Source organism: Prionailurus bengalensis, chromosome C1 (assembly GCF_016509475.1).
Source record: "Prionailurus bengalensis isolate Pbe53 chromosome C1, Fcat_Pben_1.1_paternal_pri, whole genome shotgun sequence".
In the NCBI taxonomy this organism is placed as follows: Eukaryota; Metazoa; Chordata; class Mammalia; order Carnivora; family Felidae; genus Prionailurus; species Prionailurus bengalensis.
Genome location: NC_057345.1, coordinates 155033366 through 155046209, shown reverse-complemented (window position 1 = coordinate 155046209; position 12844 = coordinate 155033366). Strand labels below are relative to the sequence as shown.

Genomic DNA, 12844 nt, shown 5'->3' with positions numbered 1-12844 from the left:
TTTGGGATTAACTGGAAGCTCTATTTGTCTATTTCTGTGACCAGATTTTTTTTTTTGCTTAAACTGTCACCCTTGATATTTTAGCATTATTAAGACTATTAGGAGTCATTAGGATTAGGATTATTTGACACTGTAACATAATGATTGACGTCACAGAAGCTTGTGTTCATATGTCAACTCCAAGTGAGTTCTGTGACCTTTCTAGTCACTTGTACTATGTTCAATTTCTGTAAAAGAGGGTAATGATGTCTACCTTAAAGAGTTGTGTGAGATTAAGCAACACAGAGAAACCTTATGTGACAAATAGTAAAGCTCTTATTAAGTTGGTGAATTATTCAAAAGGAGGGAACTTACGAGTAGTTTCAATAATCGCAAATGTATATGCATAGTAGCAGTATTTATGTGAGCACATTTATATGTTTTTAAAAACAGTATTACTTCCATCATTGTTTCATCACCGTGCTCAAAGATAAACTGCGGATTAGTTCATTCAGCCAATCAACAAATATTTTTTGACCACCCGTTAAGTGGCAGAAATAGTTCTAGGTAATGAAAATACTTCAGTGAATGAATACAATTCACTGACTTCATGGAAATTTATACTAAAGAAGAAGACAGACAATATGTGAGATAAGTTATACACTGTGTTAGAAGGTGATAAGTGCTATGGGAAAAAAAAGTAAATCACGAAAAAGGGATCAGGAGCACTAACTTGATGTAAAAATTGTAAATAGGGTGGTTTGGGATGCTCTCACTGTAAAGGAGATATTTCAGCAAAGATTTTAAGGAGGCAAGAAAAGGGACTATCTCATTGAAGAGCATCCCAGACTCATGAAAGAGCCAAGTGTAAGGCCCTGGCATGGCAGTATGCCTGGAATGCTCAAGGAGCATCTGTGAGCCTGTGTTGAGTGAACCACGGAGAGGCAATAGCAGAGGGAAGTTGGGGAACAGCCAGAATTTTAATACTCAAAACAGAATCAGTATATACACATGCTATATATAATTTATTTTCCAGTATTTATAGATACAGGGATAGTAGGTAGGTAGATAAATAGGTAGGGAGATAGATAAATTGATAGATAGATGGGAGAGATTTTAAAAGTAAAAGAAAGATCCTATTAACTGATAATTTACATATTCCAGTAAAGACAGACAGGGAGCATTAACAAAACTCGCAAGCAAAAATATACCAGAAGCAGTTTACAATTTCTGGTTGTATTAACAAAAAAAGACTCTCTGATAGTAAAGAAAATCAGTGAAAGTAGTGGGAATAGGAAGCATAAAATGGACATGGCATACTGTTCAAAACAAATTTATCTTCTGAAAATGTCGAGGCAGAGAAGCCATAAATTATGGATACACTGCCCCATACTAACATAAATTTTAAATGTTTTTTTTTACATTAGTCATTATTTTATTTTCAAATAGATAAATCATGTTCAGAGTATAACATGAAAAGGTACTTAAGGATGTACAATGGAAAGTGAATCCCCTCCAAAGATTTTAGCTATGTTGTTTGGACACACAGATGATTTATTTCAACCAGGTTTGTAGTTGTAACCAAGTATAGTTGTTGATTTATTGAAAACATTGACAGGTACATATACTGAATTTGAAATGCTATTGAGTATTGCCAACACTCACTTTACATGTTCCCACTAGAACATCTTTAAATTCTCTGCATCATCTTCCATCTTGACTTTTCCCAATTGACTTCAAGTTCAATCCCCCTACATGCAGGATTGTGTTTTACACACCTAATGTCTTCTATTTTCCCAATTGTTATTGAATATTATAAGAGAAAAAGTTCATATTTATCTTCTTGGAACAAGGCAAAAGAAAAATAATGAAGATACCTGGGACTCATGTTGTGCTGTGTCTGAGGCAAAGAAAAATGGCCTTTTGGTCCTCAAAGCATAAAAGCTTGTTTTCTTTGAGAAAGGGCTGCCACAGCTGTGGGTATTCCCTCTACTTTGCTGCATCTTCTAGTGTGTTATTTTTGGTTTATTTTCTCTGAATACTATTTTTGTTATCTTCTTTTTCAGTCTCTGTTGCCTTGAAAGCTCTGCTCATACCCGTTATTATACTTTCCAAAGAGTGAATAGAAATTTCAAATAAACTCAAAATTCTGGAAAGCCTTTGAAACACCCCAACATAAAAACATGCAAATTAAATGAATGTGCCAGATACATTATAATGTACACACATACCACATATCACATACTCCCAGCCAATATCCTGTAGACTGATTTTCAGTTCCCAAAGTCAGTTGTGGAACATAGGTACATTAAGATGATCACCCTGAGCCATCCTAGGGATTAGTGTAAGAAAAAGTTAGCTTTCTTCTAATACTTGCATTAGAATCACCTGGAATATGTGTGGGATAGTAAAAAAAAAAATGGGACCTAAAAATACACACCAAAGTTTCAAAACACAAGTCTGAGAATAACCACTATTATATTGCTAATTAAAATTGAGTCCAAGGAGATTAAAACATTAACATTCTTTATTACTGGGGGCTGAGTTTATGTCCCCATGGTATCTGATTTCTTGATCACTTTGATCGATTAGAAAATCAGTCTAACCACTGTCTGGCACTGGGTAGCCAACTATGTGTGAACTGAGTGTCACAGGAACACAGTCTCAAGTTGGACAAGCTGGATAGTCAATAGTTCCTGTGGATAGTCTAAGTAAGTCCAAAGCAAGAGCACATTTCTTAATGAAAAATATCTTTCCAGAACATCACTATGACAGAGGGCAACAGCAATTATTCTGGTGCTTTGCAGTCTGGGAAAAGCCATAAAAATAAAGCTAAAAATGGGACCTAAGAAAATCAGCATGACCTAATTAGGCAGAGGAACCAAAAATAAATTTGATGGAGTCTGCCTTTCCTATGTTTTTTCCCACTAAAATTATTTTATTTGGCTTTATACTGAAGTTTGGAGGAAGAATGGGAAGGTCCAGGCACGTCTGCTGCAGGCATATGGATATATATGCATGTGTGTGTGTGTGTGTGTGTGTGTGTGTGTGTGTGTGTGTGTGTATACAACCACATACATATAAAACCCTGACAATGAAGATAGATAGGAGAGGTTATGAGAGTCTAAGCAGGGGGAGCAATGGGGAATGCCATTTTTTTTTAAGTTTACGTATTTATTTTGAGAGAGAGAGCACGAGCAAGGGAAGGGCAGAAAGAGAGGGAGAGAGAGAATCCCAAGCTGGCTCTACATTGCCAGCACAGAGCCAACACAGGGCTCAACTATGACATCATGACCTGAGCCAAGACAGAGTCAGCCATTTGATGGACAGAGCCACCCAGGCACTCCTGGGAATGTCATTGTTAATGATGAGGAGAATAAACAAAGATTCTACAGACTGAATAGAGATTTTTTTTTTAAACTATCGCCAAGTCCAGAATAGAGATATTTGGTGTTGCTAGTTTAAAATTCATTCAAAAGGGTGAAAGAAGGGATTTCATGTTAAATCTTCATTTTCCAGTACCATTTACCCAATTTATTGGAGAACATATGCAATAAAAAAGTTCTGAATCATCCAGTTCCTTTTAATAAAATTGAAGCGAGATCAGAAGGATAAGCTATCTTCTACCTCATCCTCCTTGGTAAAGTCATGTAGATATGTCTTGCCTTTTTAAACTAGTGTTGAATTTTAAGTGATAATAGAATTTATATGGCAGTTTAGGAATTCTCTCTGTTGTGTTTGCTATGACATATATTCTCTCATGGTGAATCACTAGTAGCTATATTTGGGAAACTATTAGCAAATTTGCAAGACAGCATCATAGGTAAGTTTCGTGACTTTTATTCCCACATGGACAGAGACCAACAGATCCAGAAAGAAAGTAAACTAATTTCCTTTTAGAATCCAAAAAAAAAAGAAAACAGAGAGATAATAGTTTTGTTTTTAAATCATTATCTAGAAGTAACACATTTGGCATACATATTTTAAATTTGAGCCAACAATCTCTCTTGAGCCATAACTTATTTTCCAAGTTGCATGCCCTTCAGATCATAGCTTTTCATAGTGAAAGCCACCTACTGTTTGTTTAACCACCACTTCCTCCAAAAAGAATCATTTGTCCTTTCTTGTATCAGTTCTACACCTATAACATTATAATAACAAAATCCACCTCATAGTATTAGAGTTAAGAACAAATGAAATAAATGGTCATGAACTTAGTAAATTATAAATCGCAATTCTTAATCAGAAAAACACCCTGTATGCCCAAATTTGCATTGTAGTCTTTAATAAAAATATCAAAACATATGTGTTCTCTCTAAACTTGTTTAGAGCAAGTGTTTAAGAGCCTGTGTTTAAGAGCAAGACTATTCTAATCCAAACAGATTCTGCAATATTAAGACTTTTGTTAAGTAACTGTGTTCCCCCCCCACTCCCAATTCCTTTCTCCCTTGCTCTCTCCTCAGTCTCTGTTAAGTATCCGTGGCTCCCTGTTTTCCCCACGACGCAATAGCAAAACAAGCATTTTCAGCTTCAGAGGCCGGGCAAAGGATGTCGGTTCTGAAAATGACTTTGCTGATGATGAGCACAGTACATTTGAAGACAGCGAGAGCAGGAGAGACTCACTGTTTGTGCCGCACAGACATGGAGAGCGACGCAACAGTAACGTTAGTCAGGCCAGTATGTCATCCAGGATGGTGCCAGGGCTTCCAGCAAATGGGAAGATGCACAGCACTGTGGATTGCAATGGTGTGGTTTCCTTGGTGGGTGGACCGTCAGCTCTAACCTCACCTACTGGACAACTTCTGCCAGAGGTGATAATAGATAAGTTAGCTACTACTGACATTACACACCAATTTGAAATAATCAAAGTCTGGGCGGTTTAGCCTGTTATACCATCCTGCTTCCCCCAAATGAAATGCCTCAAAAATACTATATGATTTATTGAATGAAAAACAATAGAATCTTTAGAACCAACTGAACTGTAGAAGACCATTAGCTTTCAAATGCATTAGAGTTTTTAGAGTCTGAGAAGAAACATCTGCAAATTCGGTAGACGTACCAACACAAAATAATGGACACTGTGACAACCAAATTGTTATTATAAATGTATGTTCACACAGAATTATACAATAATTTATTAATATAATGGAAATTTCATACACTTAAAATTAAATGTTATAATTACCAATATATTGATAATAGGCAGTTTCCACACAAATATCAATATTACAGAGAAGTTAAAATGTTGTGATGTCTATTAAGATGACCCTAAAATGTTTTGATTCTTATAGGATGGCATATAGAAATAATCAAAGAAATCTCAGGAAAGCACACACATTTCATTGTACATCTGTGTTTGTGCATGGAAAAAAAAGTTGGCCCATATATGTCAATATAGCTTCAAAGAAAATAACTCTGCCTTGCAACATTATAATCCTACTACTTTTGGGGGGGGGGGAAGATTGATCTGATTGTTAATCATGGAGATAAGCTGAGAATAATCTGCATTTGAATGAAATGAAACAATATATGACTTTAGCATGCTTATGAAATTTCTCTGAAAATTCTAACAGGTTAATTAAAATATTCCTGCAACAAAATTGCCCTATACAATTGCATCCAACTGGTGAATTCTTGTTAAATGCTATCGCTTGTGATAATTTTTAAAAGGTGTTTTTAACTTAATAATAAATTTAATATTTTATTATTACTTGAAAACTATTAACTGGAAAAATTGCATGTAGCATGATTTTCCAAAGAAATGCTCTGTGGTATTGTATTATTCATTGAAAGGGTGGTTTGAACCATCAGTATTTGGTTTGCAGGGCACCACCACTGAAACAGAAGTCAGAAAGAGAAGGCTAAGTTCTTACCAGATTTCAATGGAGATGCTAGAGGATTCCTCTGGAAGGCAAAGAGCCATGAGCATAGCCAGCATCCTGACCAATACAATGGAGGGTAAGAAGCAAGCCACAAGATAGTCAGCTTTACATGATTATATGCTTTGTGGAACTATCTCTTCTTCCTATAGAATTAATAAAGTCAATTACCTAAGATCAGAACTGTGTAACAGACCTACGTAGATGATATGTAAAATATGGTATTATCACACTGGTTACAAAAAGTAATATTGTCCCTTTTTCTTTTTAACACCTTATCTGGTCTGCAGAGTGGTATTACTCCACTGGATTTTATGTCAGTGAGGATTTATCTTTACGTTACATTATCCTTAAACAATTAAACACTTCCCTTGTTAAGTCTTGGTATGTAAAAGAACAAGGAAACACCTCTTTCAAGCTTTAGTCAGTTCTCTGGGCAGGGAGGTAGTGATGTAGTTGGAGGAGGCATATAAATAAATTGGATAAATAAAAACTTGTGTTTAACATTGACCCTAAAAAAGATCTCTCCTCCATCTTCCACATGTACAGAAACCATTACATTCCTCCAAAGGAGAGCTCACACAAATGCTTGTTAATTTTGACACATGGGAGTGGGCAGCAACTCTTAATCTTCTGTTTATTCATTAAATAAGTCTCCAGTTGATGAAGTCTGGAGGGATATTCCATTAGTTTTGCAATTTTATAAGTCTTTTATATAAGTGTATTTAACATGTGTTTAGAAAATATCAATTACATTTTGTCTCTTGTCCTGTTGGTGTATGTGATACCTGAACAGTCACATAATAATTATAACAGGTTTCACAAATTAAAATTACTAGCAACTTTTAAAAATATTTTAGGTTAAAGTTCTGAAAAATATGAGTAAATATGAATAACATAAATAGATTTCGGTTTGAATCTATACTAAAAAGGGCACACTACATTCTCATTAATGCTAATGTGGAGACAATCAGAGGAGAGAGCTGGTCACACATTAATAAGAATCATAGCTTTAGACAGTGTTCTTACAAAGGCACTTTCAAAAGAAATAATACATGTTTGATACATTTAATTATTTCTGCAAAGATTATTTAAAAATTGTTTTGATGGTGGACATTTATTTTTATTCAGTTTTTTCTTAAAGTGAAGATAACTCTTTGTAAATGTCCTAGCGAAATACAGTAGCTTTCTGTTCACCCTTTGCAAGTTAAGAGGGTGGATCCACTACTGACATTTAAAAAAAAATGTTTTCAAAAAAGAATAGAGCAATTTAATCAATAATTACCTAGTTATTAGCTAATGAAGTTAGCTTATTTGAAACAAAACATTAAGTTGAAGGTATTTATTTTCTGTACTTAATTAAAGGAGAAAGAAAAAATGTCTGTATCTTCATATGAAATTTACAATGAATATTTGTGAACATATTTAATGGGATTGCCTTCTCAGGTTTCTTAAGCTAAGTAATATGAACTTTCATCCCCAGGTAGAAGCACTGATTTTGTCAAATATTGTATAATCTAGAGCAACAATAATTCATTTTTATTGTTATTTACTACTCTTCCTTTTTATTGTTCCCCTAGAACTTGAAGAATCTAGACAGAAATGTCCTCCATGCTGGTACAGATTTGCCAATGTGTTTTTGATCTGGGACTGCTGTGATGCATGGTTAAAAGTAAAGCATCTTGTGAATTTAATTGTCATGGATCCATTTGTTGATCTTGCCATCACTATTTGCATTGTCTTAAATACCCTCTTTATGGCTATGGAGCACTACCCAATGACCGGTCAATTCAGTAGTGTATTAACTGTAGGAAACTTGGTAAGTTCATTTGAAGTTTACTTATTCCCTTTGACAAGGATGGGGGATATAGACCAAAGGAAAAAAAACTCCCTTTGTGCTGTGTAGGGAATCTCAGTGATAAGATCTAAAAGTCAACTGGTATGAATGCTGATTGGTCAGAACAATGTCCATGCTGATTGACCATGGTGTCTTACCAGTTGTAAACTTTTTAAATCTTTACTGTCATTCTTGCTGAAGTATAGGTCTAGAAAAACCATGATATCTAATTCCAGCTCCACAAAAATGCTGTTTTAATATACACAGCCTCTAAAGAAATCATGTCCATTGAAGGGAATATATAAAGATTGATTTCTGTACGAAAGAAGACATAATTGTTTCAAATTGAATTACCTAATAAAATGCTTCAGCAGTATTCACATTAAGTGAAGAAACAGTAAAAACGCATTTGTAATTTAGTCATACTTTTGGTTCAAAATACTTGAGCAGGCATCTGTGTATGTATGTGTTGACAAGTACATTTCCTCCTTAATCTATATGAGAAAATTGAAATGGATAAACAAGTAACAAAAGGATTATTCAAGAGCTTCCTTTGGGGCACAAGACAGAAATAAACTCAAACTACCTTAAGAGGAAAATAAAAAGACTGACCCCTAAAATGGAAAGAAAAAGATGAACTACCAAACCATATAAAGGGTAATTCTGCAGTTGGGCTTCAGGAAATGCTTTAACCAAGGACTTAGATGTAGCCCAAGTGTTCACTTTGTCTTTTATCTCTGGGTCAGGGAACATGTTTAGGCATACCTCACTGGTTTTACATCTTGTAATATCTGCACTAGAAAAAGACTGGATCTCTTTTTCAGTTCCAGTTCAAAGACTCTCATGATAGGACTCTTGTTTGGTATAGCTTGAGTCAGATGCTCACCTCTGGCTTAATCAGAGGCACAGGGTGGAGCCATGTGAAAACATGACAGATCTGAGGAATCATACAGGTGGAGGAGCAATTCCCAACAGCAGTTGAAAAGGGAATCCTGGGCAGACGATTTCGTAAAAGTCAACCCAGTAAGTGGCCTCAACTTAACTACATTATTTGACTTAGTAAAACACACATCTGATTCTTGAGATTTTCTTCATCCTTGACACCTGTGATACTGATTTTTCTTAAATGATTGTTCCTTGATCTTTCCGATCACTCTATCTTTGCCTTCTTTTCTGGGCTTCTTATGTCTACTAAGGCTATGTTTTCCATTCAATGTTTTTATGTACTCAACAACGATAGGAATTATCTACTATTGTGGTATAAGCTGTATCCCAGTTCTATATTTCCAACTGTTACAGATAGTTGTTCAAGGATGGCTTTAAACACAGTATGTGACAGCTGAAAGATCATCTTTCTCACAGCTTATTGAAAGTCCTAACAATTTCAGTGTAGTCTTGTGTTACCTCTAGTAGTAACCTCCCAGCTTCAAAGAGCCTTTCAACTTCAAAGATAGAAATCGGATAGCCATTTTGACTTACTTCTCCTTTATTTCTTATATACAAGTTGACATGAAGACATTATTTCTTCTTTCAAGGTATCTCTTTTTTAATCCTATAACTACTATTAAAATAATATTAACACACTGCACTCAGTATGCTTGCACTTTGCTAAAGTGTTATCTGTATTTGTGGTTCAACAGTCCTATTTGGTTTTCAAGACTCCCCATCCTTTCTATACCATCTTATTGTCCACTGTTTCCTAAATCAGCCACTATTGGCCCATCAGAACAGCTATGTCACTATACTACACAAACACCACATCTTACATATGCTTACATGCTTACATCTTATATGCTTACATATGGAAAAATATTTCACTGTTCTCTACATTCACATCTAGAGTGTTCTAATCAAAATTACCTCATCTCAATTCTTCATATTCTTCAAGGTTATGTCCCATTTTTCTTTTGTATCTCCTACAGTATTTACATGGTTGCAGCTCAATAAATAACTAACTGGTTGTTTCCTAATCAAATGGGCTGCTTCAATTGAGTAGCATGTTTTCAGGAAAGAACATGGGCTCTGGAGTTGGGTGGAAGTGGGTTTGACCTCATTGCCAATGCTTACTAATAATGTAGCATCTGGACAAGTCTGATAAAAAATCTGAGTCTTTGTTTTCTATTTTGAAACGGATATACTAATACCCATCTCCTGGAGTTGTTGTGAAGGCTGAATGAGGTAATGTGAAAATAATACTATGCCTGGCATCTAGCATGTGCTCAATAAACAATTTCCTTCCTCTAATATATGCTATTAACCTTTCTCTGAAATACTGATAGAAAACAGTTCTGGTCTAGCTCCTGTATTTTTCCCAAGATACTGGTCAGGGAAGTTGAACAGTTAGGAAGAAATTTTGGAAATTTTCCAGAGTGAAGCAGGAAATTGAGGTTTCATGGAATTCCCATGTTGAAGCACTAGTTTGGAAGCACAGGATAAGAGAGGTTGGATTATAGGATGATTGAATGGAAAAGCACTAGACTAAAGCACCAAATCTGGGTTGAAGTCCACTTGTCCGTGCTAAATAATTGGGTACTCTTGAAAAAGTCATTTAGATCTTTGGGTCTGTTCTCTAATGAGTAGAATATATCGGACTAGATGATTTTCACGTCCCTTCCAGTTCTAAAATTCTGTAACTTTATGAGTAGCAATGGAAATAATGAGGTATAGAAATGAGGTAGAAGACTGATGCCTGATAGATTGTGGTAGAACCATTGGTAAGCTGAGGTTAACAGGGGGGAAACAAGGCTCATCAAGATACAGAGTGGACACGACAGGAAACAGACCTGAGTTAACTATTACCAATCATAAAAGTAGGAGAATTTGTAAACTGACTATTTGTATTAACCAAAATATCTTTGTTATTATTAATATCATATATAAGCCATTTCATAGCCTCTCATATAGTATCATATTTTATACCCATAACAAGCTTTATAATAAATATTTATATATGAAAATTTATATGTTTAATTGTATGTAAATAATATGTAAAAAATCTATATAAGGAGAAAGAGACAGAGACAGAGAGAGGAAGAGAGAGGGAGGGAGAGAAGGACAGAATATATTCTTTATATCTTGGGTACTTAGTTGACTTTGGACTCTATTTTACACCATGCATGGTTATATTGTGTATTTTGTGGAGTTTATAGTTCACTCATTTAAATAAATTTAGTTTCTATGGAGAGTTATTAGTCCTCAAATGATTATATAATACCTTATAAATAAGGACATTTAGGTTTTGGTTGAATTGTTAGCAAAGGAACATACCAAAAAAGACTTATTTTTATACCATAAAAATAAAGCATACCAGCTTTATTTAGATCAATGTGCCCCATTTGTATCCTGTTTCTGGAGCACATAAAAAGCACATCACTTCTCTACTGATTGGGTTGATCAAACTTGAGTATCGAGAGACCTCAAATATCTGTTGAGTTTCTCTAAGATGCTCTATTTTGTTTTTGTTTTAACCATTATAAAACTAATGCACCCACCTTAAGAGATTTTATAAGCAAAAAATCTTCCATCAATCATAGCAGATTAGACAACTTCTTCATCATACAAACATTTCCAACTAACCTGTAACTCTTTCTTCAACGAATACAGATAGAGGTCTGTAGCTCCTATACTGATTACTTTTCTTACTATAACTCTCATTTTAACCAATGATTAAGAGTCCATGATATCCTTTTATTCTGCTGGATGCTGAAGGGAACTTGGAACATGGTACTTGTACTAAGGATTTCACAGGTTATTTGCATATAAAAGCCTAAAGAAACACAATTAGCTAAATTATTTCAATTAAATGGTGTGGAATAGAGTATAAATTTAAAATCTCAGGATAGGGACATGATAACTCTTTGAAGGAAAAAAAAAAAAAAACCTTTTGCTTATTGAAAGATTAAACACGGGAGCCGAATCCTAAAATTTACCTGAGAGGCATTTTGCATCAATGAAGGTGCTATCTGGCCATTTAGCCCCTTTCCTAATATAATACAAAGCTATCTTGTCTCCAAACTAAAAACTTATCATGAGGCTCTTGTGTAATAATTGTTGTCACCAATTTCTGAATAAAATTTGGTAGGCAATACAATGCTGACAGAAATCCAAGAATTTTAGATACAGACCTGATGAGTCATCTCAATGAATATCCTCATTTGACAGATGAGGGAAAGGAACACCATAAATGTTAAATGATTTCCCATAATTTTTCTTTTTTTTTTTTTTCTTTTTTTTTCAACGTTTATTTATTTTTGGGACAGAGAGAGACAGAACATGAACGGGGGAGGGGCAGAGAGAGAGGGAGACACAGAATCGGAAACTGGCTCCAGGCTCTGAGCCATCAGCCCAGAGCCCGACGCGGGGCTCAAACTCACCGACCGCGAGATCGTGACCTGGCTGAAGTCGGACGCTCAACCGACTGCGCCACCCAGGCGCCCCATAATTTTTCTTTAAGTATATTTCAATTTCACCTCCCCCACCGATCAACAACAACAGATATTTAAAGATGTGTATCCAAGAGGCATGGGAATAATAAAACTAAAACCATTAAAATAAGAGGCTAATAACAATAGAGCAAAAGTAGGCTACAGTTACATCAAATTCACTACAAAAAAAAAAAAAACAAAAAAACCGGAGCATCAGTCTGGGCAAGCAGACGTTCTGGAGAGCAAACTGATTGATAGGCAAACTTCAGCTTTTAGGATGAACATTTCTCTTTTTCATGTACATCAACATAACCTTCTTCTCTAAGTAAATACTCAATAAGGAAGCCTTCTCATCCCGAAATAAGACCTTAAACTCTAATATTTGGTCATCCTAAGCACCCTAAGTGTTGTGCCCCACAAAACAACTCAAAATGCTCCAAATTTCTTCATTCTTGGTTTAGACTCCCAGGCTGATTCTCATCTCTATCCTTAGCACTTAGACTTTTACTACTTACCATGTGTCATCACCTACAATGCGTTAGGAACTTTTTATTGAACTTATCTACTCATTAAAGAAGCTGGATTAGGAAGCCTATAAATTCATTGTCCATAAGAAATGTATTAGCCTAGGGGCACCTGGGTGGCTCAGTCTGTTAAGTGTCCAGCTCTTGATTTCAGCTCAGGTTATGATCTCATGGTTCATGAGACAGAACCTCATGTCCAGC

General features: G+C 35.3%; 1 protein-coding gene and 1 non-coding gene across 2 annotated transcripts in view; both read left to right on the top strand.

Annotated features, from left to right (window-relative positions):
• Positions 1–12844, top strand: part of SCN3A (sodium voltage-gated channel alpha subunit 3) — a 115951-nt gene that overhangs the window by 64947 nt on the left and 38160 nt on the right. Inside the window, 3 exon segments of the mRNA XM_043576930.1 lie at positions 4443–4790; positions 5805–5937; positions 7439–7677. Coding sequence (XP_043432865.1) covers positions 4443–4790; positions 5805–5937; positions 7439–7677 — 720 coding nt within the window.
• LOC122482361 lies at positions 6969–7094 on the top strand. Its single transcript, XR_006297146.1, has one exon.